Source organism: Rhipicephalus microplus, chromosome 2 (assembly GCF_043290135.1).
Source record: "Rhipicephalus microplus isolate Deutch F79 chromosome 2, USDA_Rmic, whole genome shotgun sequence".
Classification (NCBI taxonomy): Eukaryota; Metazoa; Arthropoda; class Arachnida; order Ixodida; family Ixodidae; genus Rhipicephalus; species Rhipicephalus microplus.
This window is the reverse complement of record NC_134701.1, coordinates 80,051,836-80,077,041: the sequence shown is the minus strand read 5'-3', so window position 1 is coordinate 80,077,041 and position 25,206 is coordinate 80,051,836. Positions and strand designations below refer to the sequence as shown.

Genomic DNA, 25,206 nt, shown 5'->3' with positions numbered 1-25,206 from the left:
CCCATACCTTCACGAAGACTAACTGGCCCATTGAATTATTACTCACTCTATATATATATATATATATATATATATATATATATATATATATATATATATATATATATATATATATATAGTGGGAGTATGCCTTGAAAAAGACGGGGTTCTCGTCGAAACGTCGGCACAATAAACAGTTGTTATGTGAAAGCGCACCTACTTTCATATTTATAACCTAGCGGCAACCGAAGTTATTCTTGTGCATATATGTATATATATATATATATATATATATATATATATATATATATATATATATATATATATATATATATATATATATATATATATATATATATATATATATATATGGCACAACGGGATGGTTGTCAACAAGGATAAATGTATTTATTTCCCAACAGTTTCGGGAGGGGTCCTCCCTTCATCAGGGGATGAGCTATACTGACAAGAGCTTCCAAACTTCGTTGCTGCCGCGTCCCTCTCGCCTTGAAAGACGTTTGCGAGAGTGAGAGGGAACTAGGAAAAAAAAAGAGAGGGAGAACCACTGTCAACACTGAGAACGAAGCCAACTGTCCGTCTACATCCACATACTGTTCATATCACGTGCTGTTCAGTTCTTGACGTGTGTCGGGCCACCCAAGATTGTCGCCGCGGTGCCGGGAGGGTCCGTGATGGCGCGCGTAAAGAAAGAAAGGGGTTTCCCCGTAATGGGTCGTTCGGCGGGCGGCATGCGTAAAGGAAAGGTTTCTCGTTAATGGGTCAGTCGGCTATTTACCTTTAATCTTCGTCCGTTTCCCTTCAATGGCCATGAAGTGGTAGGCGAACGTAAACACTTTGTATGTGCATGTGGGAAAAAAAAAAAAAACAAGAAAGGACAGTGTACACAACGAGTCAGTCAGAAAAAAGCATGGTCTCCAGCTATCAATCTTTGTCACCAATTTTTTTCCTGGCTTACTTCTCGGAGGCAGTTGAGTTGTCCGGGGTCCTCGTTGATGCCGGCTACTAATGTACGGAATTTGAAAATAAAATATGCCTCACGCTGTTCGCGGTCGCGTCTGTTTGAGAAACCGGACTGCAAAAGAGTTACGCTGATATTTTCAAAACTGTGGTTTGGCAGGCGCAGTTGTCTAGATAAAGGTAGCTTCGGCAGTGAAGTGGCGTGGTACCGGTGATTATTGAACCGCAGCCGAAATGGCGTGTCTGTTTGGCCGATATATTCGTGTCCGCAGATGTTGCAATGTAGCATGTATATTACGTTACTGGAGTCACAATTAAGGCTTTCAGTTATGCAGAATTTGAAATCCGAGAAGTTCGCTTTGGATTCACGTGTTGTGACCATCTGTGGGCATACCTTGCATCGAGCTTTTCCGCAGGGATGGCACCCTGATTGAATTTTGGGGGTGTTTGTTTTTGCTCTGACAAGAATGTCGTTCAGATTTTTATCCCGGCGGTACACTACGTGAGGTGGCTTCGCGAAAATAGAAGTTAGTCGTTTGCTCTGCCTGATTATGTTGAAATGGCGGGAAAGTATGTTGTTGATTCGTGGCGCTGATGAGGAGTAAGTTAGTACAAGGTTCGTTTGGGAAGTCGTTTTAGATACTCTGTTTGGTCCCTTAATTATATCATTCCTGTTCACGTTGCGAGCACGCAGTATAGCATCGTCAATAATGTCTTCCGGATAATTTTGTTTTAGTAAGGAATGCTTTAGGTGTTCCGCGTGTCTGTCAAATTCCCACATATCGGTGCATATTCTTTGGTACCGGTAGGCCTGAGAATATGAAATACCCGTTTTGCAATGCTTTGGGTGGCTGCTGTGGAAAGGTAGGTACATTTGACGGTCTGTAGGCTTTTTGTAAAGGTTTGTTGACAAGCGGTCATTTTCGACCGTGACAGTGACGTCCAAAAAGTTAATGCTAGTTTTGGAAATTTTGTGCGTGAATTTTATTGACGGGTGGCATTTGTTAAAATCCTCTATGAAGCGGAAAAGACTTCCCTCATCATGGTTCCATATCATAAAAATATCGTCTAAGTATCTTCTGTAGTAGAAAGGTTTCAAGGCGCGTCCCTCAATGAATGGGATTTCAAGTGAAGTCATGAAGGTGCTCGCGAAGTTTGGGGCCATTTTCGTGCCCATTGCAGTGCCACTGACCTGAAGGAAATGCTTGCCGTTGAACTCAAAATGGTTATAATTTAGTACAAGTTCAAGAAGTGTAAACAGTACCTCGTCACTTACACTAGTTGATGAGTCAGATTTTACATATTCAGAAACCATAGCCGCTATTCCGTCATGGTGGGGTATGTTGGTGTACAGTGAGCAGACGTCCATGGTCACCAGAAAACTGCCACCTGGGATGTCGAGACTTAAAGTTTCGCAGATGAAGTGGTTTGTGTGCTTTAGGTAATAGGGAAAATTTGGGGGGATGTTTTTTATTAAGGAATTGATGAATTCTGATATATTTTCTGTTGATGTGCTGTTACTGGATACTATCGGACGTCCCGGATTACCTGCCTTGTGTATTTTGGGGAGCAAATAGAATCGACCGGGAACAGAATGGGCCGGTAACATTGCTTTTAACATTTTGCCGGTAATTTTCTCGTCCCGGCGGAGATTGTTTAGGGTTACTTTTATCTCCCTTTCAAATTCGGGAGTCGGGTCCGTTGGAAGTTCGTTGTAGAATTTTGTGTCTGATAGCTGTCGTTCCCCTTCCTTTAAGTAGTCCGACGTGTTTAGAATTGCTATGCAGCCCCCTTTATCAGCCGGTTTGATACTAATTCCAGTGTTTTTTCGTAGTTCATCGAGTGCCCTTCGTTCTGACTTTGATATGTTGTTTCGAAATGGCCGATTTTTCTCATACGCTCTGATGATATCTTTTTGAACTGCTGATATATACATATCGAGGTGTTTGTCCCTCTGCTCACCCGGACACCATGATTCGTCACCACCAATCACTCTATTCTCGTCAGTACAGTCCTTGCGATCATGAAAGTATTCACGGAGGCGGAGATTACGCGCAAAGTTATCGAGGTCTTGGTACAGTTCAAATTCATTGAATCTACCGGATGATGGACAAAAGGTCAAGCCTCTCGACAAAAGTTGAAGCTGAGCGGGTGTGAGTGTTATGTTTGACAGATTGAGGACATTTTACTCATAAGTTTTCGGCTGCTCTTGGCTATCACGTGGCAAGGGAGTGTCAGCGTCATATTCGAGAGTAGGGATGCTTTGATTAGAATTGTACTGTAGTTTTGAGTTCCCATTTTTCTCCTCAAAGTTAGGTTGTGGTACGGGTGGTCCCTGGCGTTCTTGTACGGCCTCATTCCTATTTTCCTGTTGCAGAGCAGTGGAGCTACTGCAGTCGCGCTTTAATTTTCTATCTTTTACTACTGAAATTTCGCCTCTCTTCTTTAGTTCATATCTTTCCTGTTCTCTTGCCTCATGCTCTCCGAGATTAGATACCAATTTCTGCGTGGCCTCCGTGACACTGTATTCGGCGGCCTTACGCTCACTATGGTCCGCAATGACCCGAGTCAGTTGCAAGGACGCTTCTAGTAATATTTTTTCCCACTTCCCCCTTTCTGCTTCACTTAGTGTAGACATTGAGGGGTTGCAGGCTAGGCGGAGGCCCTTAGGTGCAATTTCGTGAGATAGATATTTGGTTAGTTGTTCCGCGTGTTTTTCGTATTGCACCCGCTTTTCAATGATTTTCCTAATCGATAGAAATGAGTCGGACCATGCGTGTTTAAGACTGCCCGTACCTTTTGTTTCCCTGTGTCATTTGGAAGCCGCCGCCTTGGTCTTCGCCGCATTCGTCCGCCTGGTGTTGTAAGGCCTCGCTGGTGAGAGTGGCGACGTCACTGCTGGGACCCTGGATGGCTCTTTGTGTCCCTCAGCTCCCTGTTGTTGAGTGGGTTTGGCACTGGAGTTTGCTGTGCAAGCCGTTGCCGCCGATCTCTGACTCACTGGTGGGACTCGCTGGCTCGCTGGCCTCGCTGGTGGTAGTGGCGACATCGTCACTGCTGGTGCCCTGGATGGCTCTGTGCGTCGCTCGGCTCCTTGTTGTTGAGGGGGCTTGGCACTGGAGTTGTCCGTGCAAGCGATTGCCGCCGATCTCCATGCCGCCGACGTCCATCGCAGCTGCACCCTCGTGTGCTGTGCCAGCAGCGCGACTCCCTCGAAGCTTGCATGTAAGCCGTCAGCAGCCAGGAAGCGGCGCAGCGGGAGTGTTGAGAAACCATGTTCGACGTAATAGACGCCTGCTCCCAACAACCCGTAGTTGCAGAGACGGCGGGCCTCTCTGCTGAATCGATGTACCTCCATGTTAAACCGATTCATTGATCGCCAGTTCGAGTCCCGCCGTCGGCGATTGGGTGCGCGAGGTAGTGGCAAACTAAGATGCAGTGTCTTGATGTTCGGGCGCATCTGCCTCATTCGCTTCAATGCCTCCCTCAACGAATCCAGTGATCTTGAAGAGCTCGTCTTCAGGATGTCCGTGGTGCCCTCATGCAGAAACAACGTGTCCACCCGGTAAGGTAGGTACTCAAGTAGCGCCGGAATGTCCGAAAACATAGCACCACCATAGGAGATGAAGCACGGCATCGATGAGTCGTTCGGGCTGAAGTGCGTGTGAACGTACCGCATGATTGAGTCCCCGATGACGGCACACTTCGTAGGATAATTTGGATATCTCCGCGACAAACGCTCCGTTGATGATGTACTGGCAGCCATGGTTCAGGTCAGTGGGAGTAATAATTCCATGGGCCAGTTAGTCTTCGTGAAGGTATGGGATATGGCACAACGGGAGCGTTGTCAACAAGGATAAATATATTTATTTCCAACAGTTTCGGGAGGGGTCCTCCCTTCATCAGGGGATGAGTTATACTGACATGAGCTTCCAAACTTCGTTGCTGCCGCGTCCCTCTCGCCTTGAAAGACGTTTGCGAGAGTGAGAGAGAACTAGGAAAAAAAAAAAGAAAGGAAGAACCACTGTCAACACTGAGAACGAAGCCAACTGTCCGTCTACATCCACATACTGTTCATATCACATGCTGTTCAGTTCTTGACGTGTGTCGGGCCACCCAAGATTGTCGCCGCGGTGCCGGGAAGGTCCGTGACGGCGCGCGTAAAGAAAGGGGTTTCCCCGTAATGGGTCGTTCGGCGGGCAGCGTGCGTAAAGGAAAGGTTTCTCGTTAATGGGTCGGTCGGCTATTTACCTTTAACCTTTAATATATATATATCAGCAAATTTCAACTCTTCATGTTAAACAGAAACAAATCGAAAGCTCTAGCAAATCATGGCATCACACTTTTGAGTACAACCAATGGTTACATGCCAAGATCAACAACTGGCCATTGACTAGCAAAAAATACCGTATTCACTTGCATAATTTGCCCCTTCACGTAATTTACACATCCCTAATATTTTGCTAGCTTTGCTAAAAACATATTTACTCGCATATTTTGCGCTCCCCAACCCACCTGAGCCAGCTCGCCAGCGCACACACGCAGAGACTTTCCGATGCTTTGGAGCAGACACGCGCAGTCAAACGGGCTGCGAGTACACGGTCCATCTTTCCAAGGACTTCTCCCGAACTAGGGTCTCTCGAATACCATGCACAAACACTCAAATCTAGCTGCTAATGGATCGGCGGAACTGCTCGAACGTTTGCCTTTCTCTATTTCACCATCTCTACCACATTGAGAATGCGTGCTTGCGTCACAGCACGGACAACTTTTTGCATGGGAGGCATGAGACCTCTACCGTTCCACTTGCTCTCTGCGTCGTCCACGCTGCAATCAACGCTTGGTCGATTTCGGAAGTTTAGGTTTTGCCATCCGCCCGACACGTTTTTATGGTTCCCTTGTGATGTGCTACAGTTACTATATATACGGCGAAATTGAAGCTCGCTGTTGTATATTTTGCAGAAGAAAACGGGAACCCTGCCACCGCAAAGCACTTCAAGGTGATGTACTTGAATGTGTGATGATCGGCGCGATAAGTACGCGAGAAAGCAGAGGAGTGCGCGCTTTCTAATGCAAGTTTTCTGCCACTGAAAAAGGCCTCTTCAAATATGTGCGAACGCTTGTCACCCAGTACCGCCGTGTCGTGAGACCTAGTTTCTCACACCATTGTTGCGAAAAGCTTCAAGAAAATGGGGCATTCGAGTGCACTTGACAAAACGTGAGACGATGCACTTAGGGGTGGGGGTTGCAGCGACCGCAACCGTGACTCCCAATCAGACTTCACGGTGAATGATTCCCACTACATCATGCGTGACTGGATCCGACTAGTTAATATACGTGCTAAATATTCAAAATTAACGAGTAAATTTAGTTTCTTCTCCAATTCTTATAGGCGTACGTATATATTGCGTGCGTTAGGACCGTGAGAAAATATTTCGTATGCCCTCGCCAAAACGCCGCATAATTTGCGCACCCCCTTCTCGGGGCCCCAAAATCGCAAAAAAAAAGTGCGCAAGTTATGAGAGTAAATACAGTACTACTCCTACACACAGCAACTTGCAAGCGACACTGAAATGCAGAAAATAAAAATTTTAACTCTTAAATTGCACTGAGAACCTTGAGGTAAGTAAAAGGCAGCAGTGAAACAACGCAGAATGGCTATCGCCTGACAAAAAACTTGTCAGAGGACACCCATTTATATTGCAGGCCAGCTTTATAAACTTGCACTATCCATGCTATGAAAATCTGGCAAAGTTAAGTTGTCCTAAGGTTTACCGATGCCCTCTATGTTAAAAACTGCCCATGAAGATCATTAAAAGTTTAAGAAATGCAGAATTTTCACATAGCCATGGTATGCAGTGTTTTTATGCAGTGTTAGGACTTTTACTTTGTTTTATACATCAGGTGCAGCACTATGGAGGCTAGGGAGACTTCTTGCTGTAGAAGCGCTTGAACCAAGAAATAATTCAACAATTTTACTACACGTATGATGTTTTTTGTTTCTAGCCCGAGTAATAAATGTATACATCCTTTGTGCCTGAGAAATAAAAAGAAAACTTTATTTACACAGTTGTCAATAGATTGTTGAGGATCGCCGAGCGTCTCTGTTTTTTCTTATCATGGCCTCGGCAACTATTTCCAGCAGCACGAACCTGGACCCCATCGCGGAGGCCACGTTTAAACGACGAAACCCAAGCGCGAAACACGGGCAATATACATCTTACTGACCGAATTTCTTGCATAGCTTCCACAGCGTTGCACCTAATGTATGAAACAAAGTATACATTTGCCACGTTCACAAGTGCTTCTAAACCCCCACGCAGAGGAACAATGAAACACACTAGCAAAACACACAAGCAAACTGGAAAGAGTGGTGTTTTTTTTATCCACTGGGTGATGATAATTGGTAAAGTGTCACACTTGAAAAGCGGAAAATTTCTGAATTTGAAATATCGTCAGTAGCGGACTGTCGATGCTAATAGCTGTGGATAGGAAAGTGCTGAGGAACTGGTCATGCAACCATTAGGAAAGATGGTGGACATCAGGTCACTAAGATAGGGCGCTACTTCCCCTCAAATAGTGCACATATGCACTTGCAATCACAGGACTTGCAAATGTCACGTAATTATGAATAATACATAACCTCCGTCTACAAGAGCACTGGACATCGAGCAGGACCAATCACCATAAACCCATCATTCTCTTTTACTTCCTCGTCATCTCTTCTGTTTCAGAATGGCACACAGAGTGGCATAGCCTAATTCCCGTGGCAATATCTATAAGTGCTTCTAAACATGGCCCACGGGTGCGAGTAAAAGAATATTGAAATCTGAAAAGGCAAACTCTACTTTACAGTAGGCTACTGTTTAATGAAACCTTAGGGTATCAAGAAAATATATTTCGGTTTTGTTCGGCAAACTGGGGGTGCAAAAGCACACAAAAGACATACAAGAGCCACACAGTATGAGCGCTCGTGCTGTGTGGTTTTTCCTCTGTCTGTTGCGTGTTCTCGCACTCCCAGTTCGCTGAATGACTACGAACTACCAACTAGACCACCTTTCTATCCGGTGACAATCATCATCATCATCAGCAGCCTGACTACTCTCTCATGTTCCACCAGTCGATTAGGTCTTGTGCTTTCCATTGCCACTTTATACGCGCAAACTTTCTTGTATTCAATGATATTATGTTTCATTTAACAGGAGTTCTATTTACTGAGAGAGGAACAGAGGTGGAGAATTTCAAGCACCAATTCAATCATATTAGAGGCAGTTGTTCCATATAAGCAGCGATTCCGTTTAACAAACTTCTGTTTACTGAGCGTCTACTGAATTTTCCAATTGTCACAATGTGACTGTAACGTCATAGGTTGCTAAAGCCAACCCACCTGAGCATAAATGTGCACGATGACAGTGACACCAGCTTTTTCCCGGTCCACGGCATCCAAGAATGCTTGGCCGTCCTCAAGACGAGACAAGTGGCCAAACTTGGGCCTGCACGAAGTAGGTCTACATTCACAACACTTGTCTCGTCTAGTATGACATCCTGATGTCAAGGCTATAGCAATTATCCCATCATCAATTGGGATCGTATTGCAAAACACAGATATCATCCGTGGCACAGCGTATTTACAACAGCTCACAAACACAAGAAACACAATGGCAATGAAATCAGACCGTGGTAAGCATGGCAAGGAGGCACATCCAACAGTGAGCCAACACAGCAGCTCTACATGACACAAATCTTAGAGGCCTTACTATAGTGTGCAGAGTTGTCATAGGGTTACCATAGTGGAATGTGGATCTTGAAGGCCACGCTTTTACTTTATCACGAAACCCTGAGGATAATCATGGGTGTCTTGCTTGAAGTTAGGGGTGCAATCGTTGTGCAAAAAAAATCAAGTTTTAATGACAATTTTCAGGTGTTTATATGTCAGGCTGCTAAACAGAATAGGATGAGATTCAATAGGCATGTGTTGCACAAATGTGGTGCATGATACTAATGCGGAGAAGAAAAAAGCGGTAGATGGGGAGGGGGGGCTCTTTCCTATTCTGGTGTGGAAATTTCAGCAAAGTGAAGTGTTGGGCTAGTTGGATTTGTGTGATCAATATACTGTGCTACAGTTACTAGGAGAATTGTGGTTAGAGAAAGAGAACACACATTACAAAGTATACACGACAAGCTCAATTAAGATAACCCATAAATTGAACGGGGCCCTTGTTCAGAATTTTATGGTAGTCTTTCTTGTGCATAAATGTTCAGTGTTTTTTGAAGTCACAAACATAGTCACTTGTATGCTATGATTTTCCATAACTTATATATTTGTGCATGGGTCACTCCTACGCTACTGTTTGCATAATTCAAGCACTATTGTATTTACTTCTAAAACTAAAAGTACGAAACTTTAAACAGTTGTAAATATGTTTGCTACAAATTAAGTAACCTTTCTTGCCTGTAACATGCAGCATCAGCTGCATATAGAGAAGAAATTGATCAGCAGAACGCAAAAAAAAAGAGCTTAGGGAGTATAAAAGCAACACTTCTAAAACCACGATGCGTGTGGAATCAACAACGCGGCACTACAATTGATAGCGTCTGCGAGTTAAAAATTCTACTCATCCCTGCATGCCCAAGGAATGTGTCAATATTAATGAAGAAAAAAATCAAAAAATGGGAACTTGTTTGTACCTACAACCAAACACCCGAGAATGAAAATATTCTTGCCCTACTACAATATTCTTCCAACTAGTTCACGTATTGTTTTTAGAGCGCAGGTCTTAGGAGCTCACTCCTGCATTGAGCGGCATTGGAAGCGTAACCGCATGATTAAGTAAACAGTTACTGCTTTTTTTCTCACCCTCTCTCTTTTCGGACTCTCTTTATCGGTAGGAAGATGCTTGTTGGATTCGATTTTTTAATAAGTTGAGAGGGATTTGCTCGCACCTCCTCCGACCAAGTAATGTCACTTGCAAAAATAATTCAATCTACCTTTCTTGCAGAGGCACAAGGTCGGGCCGTGGGCTTATTCAGGCGGTCTGCACCCGTTTTTTGGGCAAGGTTGAGTGTCACTGTGTATAATTTTAGTTTTTCGATCATGTGATGCCCGGTTTACAAGACCGTTTTGCGTGGTCTCCTCAAAGTCGTACAATCGGGATTCCTCTGTATATTAAGAAAGCACCAATTTCTTCCTCAAAGCGCAAGAGCAGAGCACATCAATGGAATAAGAATTCCAGCTGCAAATATAAAATCATCTCAAGCATCACAAACACCTCATGCCTGGTAAGCTCACAACCTTTGTGAGTGCTCACCCCAATATAGAATTGCGCATTAAATGAAACACAAAATCACTGCTGCTTACTGAGAGCTGCCAAAAAAATATTTAACAAGCATGGTGTTAATTCAATACTTTGAAGCCAGAAGTGGGCAGCAGATGGCAATGTGTGTGCTACATAAAGGAAGAAACAGTGTAGCTCATACACTCATCATTAGCAAGTTCTAACATACACAAACAAGAGTGCTCTCATGGAACGCAAGCTGATAACAATTACAAGCATGTCGCGATAAAAAAATGAACATAGTGCGCAGAGAGTACCTGGTGGAACTTTTAAAGTGAAACAGATGCAGTTGCTGTGAATAAGTAACTTGCTGCAAGAACAGTGATTAAAATGTTACTTTATTTGATAGAAAACCAGCAATATTGACATATGGCAAGCCATCTGAACTGTCAAGAATGACAAGATGAAGAAAAGAGGAAGAGAAAGAAGTTGTATTGAATAGGTAATTTAACATGCTGGAATGAGGAAGAAGAAGAGGAAAAGGAAGAGGGCGCGAGGCAAGGGAGGAACGTGAGAGCCGGGACGTGGCGTTCGAGGGGACAAGGGCTGCGGAAGTTCGGACTGGGTCTCGCTCCAGGCTCCCGCCCGAGCACCTGACTCGGCGAGCAGCACAAGGAAGTACCGCTGATCCTGGACGGCAGTTTTCCGCCCGAGCACCTGACTCGTCGAGCAGCTCACAGAGCAACTGCGGATCCTGGGCTGCAGTTTCCCGCCCGAGCACCGACCTCGGCGAGCAGCCCCGGAACCATCGCCGATCCTGGGCTGCAGTTTCCCGCCCGAGCACCGACCTCGGCGAGCAGCCCCGGAACCACTGTCGACTCTGGTCTGCAGTGTATCCAGCCCGAGCACCTGCCTCGGCGAGAAACCGCTGGAGCTACCGCTGTAGTGGGTCTTCGACATCGTCGCCACCGTGGAGCATCGATATGGCGTGTCATCACGCCTGAGAGGGACTCCCAGCGGACCAGAGGCCACGCCACAACTGTAAGCGCGAGACTTGGAGAACGCCAACGGAATTGGACGTTGAAACGCGCGTCATTAAGACATCTCCTTTTCTGTGTTTTTCAACGTGTGCGTATTTGTGTTGTTTCGTTTTTGTGATTGTCATGGTAATGAAGTGATAGTTTTCGTTTCGTACCATCAGCCTCTACGGTTCATTTCGCAACGCCTGACGAGCGAACCAGGCCTCAGCATATACTCGTGACAATGGCGAGCCTGCCAGGATCCATGTAACTTTGTCACACGCCTAGGTCTGTCGGGAGCCGTGAGATGGATCTGGAACGCTTGATGGCAGCCGGTAGTGCTGCGGGATTATCGGCTGAGGCTATAATGACGCTCTATCATGAGGAACAGAAAAAATTACGGCATATTCACGGGGTGAATGATGATGAATGGGCGAAGCTCCGGAGGGATTCATCGGTAAACTGTGAATCTTCCGTGTAATTCGCCCAGTCGATCATCATGTAAAGACGTGAGAAACGCTGTGTGTGTATATACACAAATCAACTTTTATTTGTTCTTAGACGATGGATGGCTTGCGATGTCCCTTTAAACTAGAGGTGGCTAGATACAGGGGACGGTACCGCCATCTAGTGAACACTGCAAGAACTAAACTAGAGGTGGCTACATACAGGCTACAGGGGACGCACAGCCCACGCCCTAAGGAGCTTCGCCCCTAAAAGATTACGTGAAGAGTGTGCAGAGGCACGAGAGGCCGCGAAAGAAGATGAAGAGCGAGCGAAAGCCACTGAAGAGAGAGCGAAAGCCGCTGAAGAGAGAGTGAAAGCCACTGACGAGCGAACTTATAAAAACTTAATGCTGGAAAAGGAGCTCACTGAAAAAAGATTGCAGTTGCGCGTAAGCACTAGTGTGGAAGTACCAGATAGGTCAGAGATGGTACCCCAGCCATCAAAAGTGAGCCCGCGTAAGTTAATCACATCTTTTGACAAAAGGCGAGATGACCTCGACGCTTATATACAGCGGTTCGAGAGAATAGCGATAGGACAAGGCTGGCAGAGGAGTGATTGGGCGACTGGATTGAGCATGTGCCTTGCGGGAGAGGCATTGGCTGTTTTTAGCCATAGGCCAGCAGCGGATGCGCTAGCTTACGACAAGGTAAAAAGGGCTCTGCTCCAACACTTCAGATTAACTGCCGAGGGTTTCCTAGTGTAATTCCGAAGCTCACAACCGCAGGAAAATGAGACAGGCCAGCAGTTCGCTGCTTGAATCTCCAATTACTTCGATCGGTGGTTGGAAATGGCTAACATAGAGAAATCATTCGAGGGTCTAAGAGATAGCATGATTGCGGAACAATTCCTGGCATCTTGTCACAAGGGAGTGGCAATGTTCCTGAAGGAGCGGAACTTGAAGACGGTGGCTGAGCTATCCAAACACGCCGGCCGACCGTTATTTGGAAGCTCAAGGTCAAAGGAATCTAGGGAAAGCCCAAGATGAGAGAGGTTTGGAGAAGAAAGAGCAAACCTGGAGCACAGTCAAATGCTACCTCTGTGACAAGATTGGGCATAGAGCAGCAAATTGTGCCGCGGGTCGCACTCACAGTTCATCGTCGAAATGCGATCGGTGCGGAAAGCGTGGACACACAACAGAAACCTGTCGTGATCGGTCAAGAAATAAAACGGCTTGCATGGTTGCAGATGAAAGCTCTGCTGATCCGGACCGGGAAAAGCAACGTGACCAGGAGGACAAGGATAAGACAAGTGCTGTTACGACTTCTGTCAAGGCGGGAGAAGCCGAAGATGCTATGCGAGTGGTCGTGGGGATGTTGCATGGACGTAAAGTTTCGGTACTTCGAGACACGGGCTCCAACATTGTACTTGTAAGAGAATCCATGGTACCAGAAACGGAGATCACGGGTACAGCAAAGCCGGTTCGGTTGGCTGATGGAACAGTACGGCGGATGCCAGTTGCTAGGGTACTGATTTCGTCGCCGTAGTACTGCGGTTGGATTGAAGCCCGATGTGTCAAAGACCCTCTTTATGACGTAATTCTTGGTAATATGCCAGGGGTCAGAGGAGTTGACGATCCGGATCCCCTCTGGAGATTGCCTACTACAACGTGCGCTGAGGGTATGGAGTTCGAACCTGATAAGGTTATGGATAAACGGGACGAGAGATGTGTTGATCAGCATACCAGGGAAGATTCCGCCTATGCCGTGGAGAAAGCTACGAGGAACAAGAGTGAAAAGAAAAAAGAGGGCATCAAGGAGAACAACTCAGTAGCAGCCATGGACATAACTGCAGCAGAAATGGGGAGAATGCAGGAAGCGGACAGTACGCTGCGACGGTGTTTTGAGATTCAGGGCAAATGGATCTATTGTAAGAGGAGTCGGGTCGTGCATAAGTTTGAGAAGCTTTCAGGGCTGCTGTACAGAATAGTCAAGACCCATGAGGGAGGGGAAAAGAGACAGTTAGCAGTGCCGGTGAGTTTACGAAGGGCTGTTCTAGACTTGGCACATGACACTATTATGGCTGGCCATCAGGGAGTAAGAAGGACAACTAGCAGGGTCGCTGAAGAGTTTTTTTGGCCGTGCATGCAAAGCGACATTAAAAGGTTTGTGCGATCTTGTGACACATGTCAGAGAACCACACCAAAAGGTTTGGTCTCGAAGGTACCTTTGAGAACTATGCCTATTATTGAGCAACCTTTTCAAAGAGTCGCAGTGGACATCGTAGGACCTATAAAACCAGTATCCTACAGAGGAAATAAGTACATACTCACAATGGTGGATGTGTCTACTCGGTACCCGGATGCAGTTCCAATGAAAAACACGGATACGGTAACAATAGCGGAGGCCTTGGTGGAAATGTTTACGAGGTATGGGGTTCCGAGAGAGATACTAACGGATAGAGGAACCTATTTCACCTCGGAATTGATGAGGGAGATTTGTAGACTGCTGTCCATGCGACACCTCTTGACGATACCATATCACCCCATGTGCAACGGCTTGGTTGAAAGGTTCAATGGCACGCTCAAGAATATGTTGCGCAAGGTGTGCCAGGAGAAACCCAAGGAATGGGATCAATACCTACCGGCACTCTTGTTTGCATATAGGGAAGTGCCGCAGGCAAGCACCGGCTTTTCGTCGTTCGAGTTGATTTACGGAAGAGCAATTAGAGGACCACTAATAGTTCTGAGTGAAGTCTGGTTGAACACTGAATTGAAAGAAGAGCAAAAGTCCTCGTATGTGTATTTATCAGAACTTCGGGACAAGCTTGAAGAAACTTGTCGCATCGCACGGGAGAGCCTCGCCGAGGCCCAGGCAACATACAAGAAGTATTATGATAGAAGAAGCCAAAAAAGGGTCTTGCAGGCTGGGGACAAAGCATTGGTACTCCTACCAAGTGACAACAATAAGCTCACAATGAGTTGGAAGGGACCTTTTGAGGTGAAGAATAAAGTGACTGATGTCGACTATGAGCTTGAAATTGGAGAAAGGCGAAAGGTACTGCATGTCAACATGCTAAAAAAATACGAGGACAGGCAACCCAACAAAGCAGATGACGTCGCAGGCATGGTTGTTACGGAGACGGAGTTGGGAGATCCATACGAAGAAGAAATACCCACGTACAGCATAACCAAAACAGTGGGTCGAGAGAAGGTGGTTATAAACCCCGATCTCAATGAGGTGCAGAGGAAAGAAGTGGAAAATGTGTTACAAGAGTTCGACCAAATCTTCTCAGACCTCCCAGGCAAGACAACGTTGCTCAAGTGCAGTATGCGATTAACCATGGAGAGGCCAGTTCATGTGAAACAGTATCCTCTGCCACTAGCTGTACAGAACGACATAGATATGGAAATCAAACAGATGTTGGACCTGGGGATTATTGAGCGTTCCACCTCTGCGTACAACTCACCTCTTGTGGTGGTAAAGAAGTCTGACGGGTCTAACAGAGTCTGTGTGGATTTTCGGCATCTAAATAAGGTACCCATACAACGAGTCAACGCAGTATTTGCGAAGGTCGCGGGAAGAAAGTATTTTTTAAAACTGGATCTAACTAAAGGGTACTGGCAGATACCCTTGGATGAAGCATCAAAGGCGAAAACGGCCTTCTCATGTGCACGATGGTTATTTCAATTCAGATTCATGCCCTTTGGACTGAAAACTGCGGCACAGACTTTCACTAAACTCATGCAAATAGTGCTGCATGGACTCCAAAACGTGGAGCATTATATCGGCGATATCCTAGTGGCGACAAATTCTTGACCGGAACATGTGAAGACATTACAGGAAGTGTTTCGCAGGCTCCAAGTGGCGGTGATCACAGTGAAACTGACAAAATGCCAAATTGGGTTTCAAGCAATTACCTTCCTTGGACACACCCTGTGAATGGGACACATCGCAGCTCATCCTGACACAATTGAGAAGATACAGTCAGCGCCGAGGCTATTGAACAAGAAGCAGTTGAGATCCTTCTTGGGCCTTACAGGCTACTATAGGGAATTTATCCCTCATTACGCGGATATAGTGAGTCCCCTTTCCGATCTCACTAAAAAGAACGCGCCTAACAGATTGCCTTGGTCGGAATGTCATGAGCAGGCATTTGAGCAACTCAAGAGGTGTATGGCTCAACCCCCGGTCCTTATGGCACCAGATCTCAGTAGGACGTTTGTTTTGCGAACGGATGCATCAGAAAGGGGTGTAGGAGTAGTACTGTTGCAGGAATCTGATGGGATCTTGCATCCAGTCTTGTACGCAAGTCGGAAGCTGAATGACCGCGAAAGAAACTACACTACGGTGGAGAAGGAATGTTATGCTTTAATATGGGCTGTTAAACGATTTCACATCTATTTGTACGGAACCCAATATGCTGGAATGAGGAAAAAGAAGAGGGCGCGAGGCGAGGGAGGAACGTGAGAGCCGGGACGTGGTGTTCGAGGGGTCAAGGGCTGCGGAAGTTCGGACTGGGTCTCGCTCCAGGCTCCCGCCCGAGCACCTGACTCGGCGAGCAGCGCAAGGAAGTACCGCTGATCCTGGACGGCAGTTTCCCGCCCGAGCACCTGACTCGGCAAGTAGCTCACAGAGCAACTGCGGATCCTGGGCTGCAGTTTCCCGCCCGAGCACCGACCTTGGCGAGCAGCCCCGGAACCACCGCCGACCCTGGTCTGCAGTGTATCCAGCCCGAGCACCTGCCTCGACGAGAAACCGCTGGAGCTACCGCTGTAGTGGGTCTTCGACATCGTCGCCACCGTGGAGCATCGATATGGCGTGTCATCACGCCTGAGAGGGACTCCCAGCAGACCAGAGGCCATGCCACAACTGTAAGCGCGAGACTTAAACTCAAAGTTTAATGCAGTAGCATAGAAATGTCATTACTTTACTTAGACAAAAAAAAAACTGCTACCGTCCCTTGCACCAGCATTGTCAGCTTCCTCATTTTATACCGTTCCTCAAGTGTCCTTATTCTTCATATTACAGTGACATGCATTATAGTAAATATGACAGAGTTAGTAACAACCCCAATGTGGTAATGCCTAATCAGGAGGTTAAGGTCCTCTTTTTGCCTTACCCCGAATGCAAACCTTGCATATTTGTTATCCTCAAAATGAAATATAAATAATAAATCATTTTGAAAATAAAAAAATAACCGCTTTAAAGAATCCTATAGCAGAGATGTGCAGCATGTACATACATGCAAACACAGCGCTGTTATGGCATGCAGATTAGTCAAGCAGTGAAAAATGAATGGCCAAAGAAAACTACCCAATGAAAAATCTGTGACTATATGAATTTATTTCTATATGAGTTTATCTACAGCAGATTACCAACCCGAGGATGCGCAAGAGTACATATGGCTCCGAATCAACGTTGGCTGTGCCTAAGCAAACGTACAACTTTTTTACTTTGTCTACCCCGGGATGCGGCTTTAACATTCTGGAATTAAATTCACAATATAATGCCATAAGTGCAGATTTTGGGGCTAGTGAAAAACTCAAACATCAAGAGCGTCTGAGAAAACAAAACCACATTGTTCTATGCTGTTTTTTTTTTTCACTGACATGTAAGTTTTCAGAAAACACCAGGCAGAAAGACACCAGACAAAAGAACAACAAAAGAAAAAGAAAACAGAAAGAGAAGAGCCACATATTTGGCACGTGTGCTCTTGTGACCACTGAAAAATGGCGTCACCTGGCGTTTATCTCAGCCATCATCTCCTCCATCCGTTTGCGCATGTACTCGCGCAGGAAGTCGTCGTCCTCTTCCTGCGGAGTTTCCTCTTCCTCTTTCGACTTTTTCTCCGTTTCGAGCTGCGTGTGTGTGCGCGGAAGCATACAAGTGTAACCACAAGTGAAGCGTCACTCTTCGACTAGAGAAAAACCCACACTTGGTAAACAGCTATATCAAATTAATGCATGCAATTCATGAGAGGCTGAGAATGTGAATATACGTTACCGCCCTATGGCATCACTGGAAACGTGCTGCACTAATACGCAGATGAATTGCACTACAGTATTGCAAGTATGCATTGCTAACAATTTAATGTTATATCGATGCTTATTTAAGTGCACTGCTACAAAGTAATAGATGACAAGACACACATTGTTAAACTAGTCATTTTAGCACCTGAAAAAGTAGAGAATGTTACTTAACGAACACCCTTAAAGTTAAATGGGTCTACTCACAATGAACTTTTTTTCGAACAAGATGGAATAAAGAGCAAATGAGGTTTAAGAAATCAGACTTTCACCAACAAACTTGTATGGTGCGTAAAACAAGTGATGTGTGGGCAGCACAAGGAGTGCCAATGCAAATCCACCAAAGAACAAAACTTCACATTTTAAGTTTATTGTAATCAAGCAGATATTGTTGAGGGAGAATATGGAGTGAGCTCTAAATCAATTGACAAGCATTCACTGTCAAATATAGAAGTGCCCCTACGAACAGGCAGGACAAGGTGCTCCATAAAATGCTTCCGCTGACCTACACCTTTGTTGAGCTCTGCATTGAATACGAGTCTGTTGTAACTGCAGTGCTTTCTTATATGATAAACACAAGCAGGAGCATTCGTACTCTTCAATTGAAAAAAACATTTTGTAATTTAAGAAACAAGCATTATGTTATGCTGTAACCACACTAATGACACAAAGCTTCCAGAAACCCCCCCCTTTTCTTACAGGGCACATTTATTAACACATTGCAGGGGCCTACAGACATTCTCCCACAAGACATGTAAATAGATTTTTGCTTGCAGCATTTATGCAGGTATTCTGGTGGAAAGTATTCTTCTCATGGGTCAATAGGTCTTCTCATGGGTCACCCAAAAAATCACTGCAGAACTACAAAGAATTTGCATGGATCACTGCGGCTCAGAAAGCAAGAAAAAACATCCATTAACTTTCCTTTTAGTCATTCTGTCCACTACAGCATTAACTATGACCACTCGTTTTGTGGATATGCCACTTCTGCATTCCATGCACATTGCTATGAACGAAAGAAGGGGAATGATCAAGGGATTGTTTGCTTTGTTAGACACAACCTGATGAAACCAATCGCCAATGAAGCCAAGAAAAGTGTTGGGGGCATTAGTTGTAGTCTTTTAACTGTAATGTAGCACTTATGACATAATCAAAAAGGAATCAAAGTGGACAAAAGAAGCAACTTTGCGGCCAGTAGTTACCAGTAGTAGTTAATTTTCAGCTGTAGCGTTGGCGGTTTTGGGATTGTTTTTGATTTCATCCTGTCTCCCTCTTCATGCATTCTACCTTGCAACGAATGCAAGCAGTGCCTGCACAAGAGATGGCTGCTGACACCCACCTCGGAGCGACAGGTGAGTGACAGCTTCTTGATGAGCTGCAGTCGTTCCCGCTCCTGTTCCTCCCTCCGCTCGCTCTGCAGTTGCCGGTAGCGCTGCCAGTCCTTCAGCACACCCTTGGGTCCAGTCTGCACAGACACACACTTACATGAGGAATGTAGAGCTTTCCTAGCAAAACTTTCAACGTTCCAGCTAGAGAATTCACAAGAAAATAAAAAATGCCATGACACATATGTTGCCTTAGTTAGTTCCTTTACTTCTTTACACATTCTTTAATGCTTCAAGGAGTACTGGAGCAATAATTTTTAAGGCAAGACAACTTCCTATACAAATTTGATTAAACGACGTGCATCATCTACAAAGCATCAATGGAAACAATAACCTACAACAAATTTAAAACGAATTTTAAAGTGTATGCTGCATAACTGAGCCCAAGATGGAGCAACTCGTGAAATAAAACTCAACTCGGTGTAAACAACCAACAACCACCTGCGTCACAAGTTTGACATCGCTGCCATGCCCCCCCCCCCCCCCCCCCCTGCCCGTGCTATATCCCTCAGTTATCCAAATAGTGGTGACGAACATGCATTGCAGTGTGCGTGTCACTGTTTTGTGTGGTAACATGGCCAGCTGCATCAAAAAAAAAAAGGACAACCTACACTCTCTAGGCTCTTCCTAACACCAAAACCACGGCTTGTAACTCTAAAAATCTCTCCAAATAATTGTTGCGCACTAGAGCAAATGCGATTTCCAACCCATAGTAACTATGTAATTAGCCACTTATTTCAACAGAAAAAGCAATGAGCAAAATATAGGCGTCAGTACACCTTAAAGGGGCACTGACACAAAATTGTTCGGCCAAGATAGCCTGTGGGGTCGCTTCTCGTGAACATTTGTATATCATCTGCAAAATGTCAACAGCAAGTATAGCATAGAAGGTATTTAAAATCAATTTTGAAGTTTGCCTGATTGCTCGACTCCCTTGTGCCATTAACACCCTCGAAGGGGACCCTTCGGGCACCCCCAACTTCCCTCACGTCACCACACTGCAGCCAATAAAACAGTTATGGTGACGTCATACTCGCCATTTTTCTTTTGCCGCGTTTGCTCCCGCAGTCTATATTTCTCGGCGGCGCGAGTGCGTGGCCATGGCACGCGTTTTCAAAGTTTTGTGTTTGGCGACACTGCAGTCCCGTTTCTTATTCGAAAGTAATTATTGATGCAGACCGTGCATAAGTGTGTCACAGCTCTGTGTGCTGACGTGTTCAATAGCTTCACAGACTAGGAGGTGCTAGTTGCACCCGGCGGCTTCTCGTTTCTGGAGCTCTCTCAAACCGAAACTGGTCGATAATGAGGGGCCTGTAATTAATTATCTCTCGTGCACTGCAGCAAACGATGTGTCATGTTATGACTAACAGGCCCCCAGAAACACATTGCAGCAGAAAAATGCAAGGCCAAAGTTTTGGTGTCAGTACCCCTTTAAGCACTAGAAGCCACATTACAACAGAAAAGCGTGAGTTGTCATTCCTGGTGTCCCAAAGAGATCAGAGTTGCACTTCTTTGTATGCCCAGAGAAACACGCACCCACAGAAAAACTACTATGATGAACGACATCTATGTTCCACTCAACTAGCTGCAAGATGTAGCCGGGTAGAGGCCCGATCGCATCAATGGACATCGCACGAGCCAGACACACTAGTAACCGATAGCAGTGGAGTCCCTGTGCACATGAAGAGTGACTGCCGCATAGCTATGTGACAGAACTGAGGACCCATGTGAAACACAGTCTCCTTTGAGAGTATATACGGCTGCACACTAGTCCTTTCATAAAAGCAAAAATAAATAAAATAGTCAATTAAAATAAATGAATATTTAAAAATGGGTAACTATGTCCACTGGCCCCTTTTTTGGCTCACTGACATATTGTAGCACTGAAGCACACTCACAAAAAAAAAAAAGCAAAGAGAAGATGAGACAGGCACTTCTTTATGTTCCATCTTATGTGAATGTGCTTCAGTGCTACAGAAGATGAAAAATTCTGGAACACTGAACGTCTCTGCAGTGTCACTCCATTTTCAAGATTTCTCTCGTCTTTTCAAGGTTTCACTTCTCCTGAAATTCAGCACTACAATATGTTCGTTAACTCAAATGTCCCCAGCAATTCGTACTTCTGCAATATTTTTCTTGGCTACCTCAGGCCATTTTATCATCGCAAAAAGATCCCCCCATAAAGACTTCAAGGTCTTTTGCAACTTCTCGGCTATTTTACCTCCCTTCGCTGACAGCAGGACAGTTAGTATGTCCAAACTTGAGCAAGATTCATGATATGCGCATCTGCTCTGCCCTAGAAGCAACCAAAAAGATTACTGTGCAATATATATGATTATCCCATCTTTTCCACTTGTATGCTGCACCATTATCAAAACCATAAGAGGACATGCTCATACGTATGAATGGACACATAATGGACAGATTTTATGACCCTCCACTTCAAAAGCAAGCAGGCGGCTAATGAATATTTAATGGGCATCCTGTATGATGCAAGCTAGTGGTTGGTGTCGTAAAGCAATCGTTCAACATTTTTGGTCTGTTTATTGTCAGCTCACCATAAAAACGTAAAATTTATTCCTCTAGAGAGGAGAGCTATAGCCCTTAATATTTCGTGTTGACAGCCTTTGATTTCAACTATCTATTATTTTTTACAACAGATTCATTGCGCTTAAAGCTGATATCCTCAAAGCTCAAGGCCTTAGACAGGGGTGCTATATGGTTAGTTGTCTTGCAGTGGAGCATTTTCGTAATTAACAAAACATGCTCGGTCGTTTTAGTGCTTTCTCCATATTTCATACTGACAGCCAAGTCAATTTTTCTGTCTTAACACTTTTGTTTATTAGGTATACTGGTTGGAATTCTAATAGTGCACTGCTTTTTAATGCTCTGTAAGGCACTTTTAGGTCGATTCTTTACAGTTTGACATACATTTGTGGACCATATCCACCATGCCTATTCAGTATGGCGTTCCTGTATTTTTTTACTTCCACCACCCTTTTCTCTGGTGCTGCTTTTATTTAATTAGTTACTTGCCAGTTTTCTGATTATTTTTCTTCACAGTTAACTGCTCCTTTTCACAATATATCCACTTAAACACTCTGGAAACCGATCTCGTGTCCCTTGCATTTCTCAGTTGGCTTTTCAATCATACTTTGTTGGAGGTTGTCTGCCACACTCCTTTATTCAGACCACCCTATCCTGTACAGACTCATCAGTAGTTTTTCTGAGAACATCCATTTCTTCCAAAGAAGCACGATAAGCTCTTAGTCCATGATAACTGCAAAACACGAGAATGCATTTTCATGAGCAAGTCAGGGAACTATGACACCTTCTTGCTGCCTGGCATTACATTATTCTAGTTACGTGCTAATGGTGCTCAGTTTAATTACAGTCATGTTTGTCCTGCCTGTTGCTTTAGCCACGGCTGTGTCTCATGAAATTCCCCACTCCTTTTACCTGTGCTGGTAGCTCCACATGCCAAACAAAAATGCGAAACAAAGTAAAACTACACAGGGCAAGCGCTGACTGCCAGCTGAAACACTGCACAACACCCATGCTTAAATAACAAGGCGCATACCACGTGTGCATGAGGGAGCAATTAGAAAACAAGTTGCAAAAAAACAATAAACTTTGTACCGATTTGCGTAAGCTTAGATACTTGAGCTCTTTTGCCAGTAAGCCGATGAAAGCCTGAGTGACACATGCATCGGACAGAGCACCGATGTGAGCAGCTTTCACAATCTCCCACTGTGTTTGCCCCCCTTGACAATACAAAATCGTGGTGCTGCCAAAGAAAGCTTGACTTTTTGACAGAGCTCCACAAACAGAGCTTGAAAAAGAGCCAAACAATCTGAGCTTGATATGATATGTGGGGTTTTAACGTCCCAAAACAACCATATGATTATGAGAGACGCCGTAGTGGAGCGCTCTGGAAATTTCGACCACCTGGGGTTCTTTAACGTGCACCCAAATCAGAGCACACGAGCCTACAACATTTCCGCCTCCATCGGAATTGCAGCCGCCACAGCCTGGATTCGATCCAGCGATCTGCGGGGTGAGCAGCTGAATACCTTAGCCACTAGACCACCATGGCGGGGCCAGACTATATGAGCTTGTGCAGATAGTTATGAATATTGGCGTGTTTGGTAACTTGTTTTCTAACTGGTCCCTCATGCACATGTGACACGCGGCTTGTTAAATAACACGTGGCTTATTATTTAGGCATGGGCTTTGCAAAATAAATTATTCAGTTGGCAGTTAGCCTTTGTTCTGAGTAGTTACTCCTTTTGTCTCTCATTCAGTGCAACATGGTAGCTAATTGTATTCTTCATTCGTTCAGCTGTGTACATGATCGAAGCTAAGGCATCAAAATCCCCGATAAGCAGATTTTTTCGCAGTGAACCTGAATTATAAAAAGGTCGCGGTGACAATGCTGGAGCTCGCCGTCCTTCAAAAATGTCAGATACAAGTTCATGGTCCTTATGACTTTTCCCAAACAAGATCTATTGTAATTAGCGTGCATTGACTCGTGCGGCTACACAGCTGCGCGGTCTTTACACTGCTGATTAAAATCTTTCCTTCAGGAATGCCAACAGAAAACATAAGTGCACAATCGTTCCCGATGGTGGATATGTGACGCCTTATAAACAAATGTTATGGTGACACAACGAAACAATGTAAAAGGTGTGCTTTTTAGCAATTAGATTTACCATTAGGTGCCACATAGTAACCCTTACAATTAAAGAACACCGCCATGTAAAGGTTCGTTATAGTGCAATTTTTTGACAAGTAACGCCGAGCCTGCAAGAGTTGAATGAAAATCGGCGTCGACAAGCAAATCGCAGTGCCTGCCCGCGATCTCGGCGGTTTCCATTCACTCCCAACTAAAACAGTCTCTATTTCGTATGGAGAGTTATGCTGAAGGCGACTGATAAACACCAGTTCCACGAAATGTACCAAAGGCCAAGCGACTTCGTAGGCGCCGTGCGTGCCGCGTTGGCGACTGCTGATGAAAAATGATTAACAGCCGCACACCATTGTATGCTCCGGCCGGCGGAGAGTTTTCACGCTCAGCTGACGCTCCTTTTCCGAAAAGATACAAATAAGAGATATGCCGAGCGTCGCCGTGAAGCGAATGCGTGCCGTACGATCGAATCGGCGGCACCAAGCTCGTCGCGCGCGGCACTCACGTTGACGGAGCATCCTTCCCGCTGCTTGATGCCGGGCGGTGGAGGCGCCTTTTCGGCGGCCGGCAAGTGCGACGGAGAACCGTCGCTTTCGGCCTGTTCATCTTCGTCTTCGCTGCTGCTGCAGTAGTACTGGAGCTTCTCGCCCAAGATGCGGTCCTCGAGCGTCGCCATGGGTGCTGAGAGCAGCGGGTTGAATTGGGACACGGGATATAACCAGCAGTCGAATCGTACGGCTTCGCGCTGTTCAAGTCACAAATGCGATCACGGCGAGATCAGAGACGGAAGCCGCACAACGAACGCGGAAGCACGCTCGTGCGTTGTGCTGATGCGCGACACGAGCGAGTTGACGCGCCGTCGGTTTCCCCGCGGAGGCGCACGCGCGTGGGCGAATCGCGGGCATATGATATTAACGGAGCGTCCGTTTATATCCCCATTTATGTCGTGTCCTACGTGAAAGTTCCGGGTCAATATTTTAAACTGTGTTCAAACATTTTACACTAAAAATAAGGTTAATTTTAGTGGTGGCGCCATCTGTCAGTAAGGTCTGAAAACGATCAGCGCGGGAGAAACGAAATTACGAAGCAGAGTGACCTGTTATGCGAGTTCGTTCATTTTTAACGTAGCTTATGGCGCGAAAAAAAAAAAGAACACAAGAGAAGGACAAGCGCAAAATATCAACTAAATTTATTCGAAAAAGTGTATGCATATATATAGCCACCTGGTATTGCCACCGAACCTCCTAGGTTCGGCCGCCCCGCCGCGGTAGTCTAGTGGCTAAGGTACTTGGCTGCTGACCCGCAGGGCGCGGGTTCGAATCCCGGCTGCGGCGGCTGCATTTCCGATGGAGGCGGAAATGTTGTAGGCCCGTGTGCTCAGATTTTGGTGCACGTTAAAGAACACCAGGTG

General features: G+C 45.4%; 1 protein-coding gene and 2 long non-coding RNA genes across 3 annotated transcripts in view; 1 reads left to right on the top strand and 2 right to left on the bottom strand.

Moving 5' to 3' along the window:
• The window catches only part of LOC119170835 (phosducin-like protein), a 49,195-nt gene extending 24,390 nt beyond the window's left edge, over nucleotides 1-24,805 (bottom strand). The window contains exons 1-4 of the mRNA XM_037422100.2: nucleotides 24,301-24,805; nucleotides 19,063-19,188; nucleotides 17,437-17,555; nucleotides 8,345-8,450 (exon numbers count right to left, since the gene is read on the bottom strand). Of these exons, the coding sequence (XP_037277997.2) occupies nucleotides 8,345-8,450; nucleotides 17,437-17,555; nucleotides 19,063-19,188; nucleotides 24,301-24,471 (522 nt within the window). The 5' untranslated portion in view covers nucleotides 24,472-24,805. The remainder of the gene's footprint in view (nucleotides 1-8,344; nucleotides 8,451-17,436; nucleotides 17,556-19,062; nucleotides 19,189-24,300) is intronic.
• On the bottom strand, nucleotides 4,802-8,338 carry LOC142796297 (uncharacterized). Its single transcript, XR_012893711.1, has 2 exons — nucleotides 5,029-8,338; nucleotides 4,802-4,951 (listed from the first exon to the last, which is right to left on the bottom strand). It is a non-coding gene; the product is annotated as an uncharacterized LOC142796297 (long non-coding RNA).
• On the top strand, nucleotides 17,528-19,524 carry LOC142796296 (uncharacterized). Its single transcript, XR_012893710.1, has 2 exons — nucleotides 17,528-17,635; nucleotides 19,031-19,524. It is a non-coding gene; the product is annotated as an uncharacterized LOC142796296 (long non-coding RNA).
• Nucleotides 24,806-25,206: the final 401 nt, after the last annotated feature.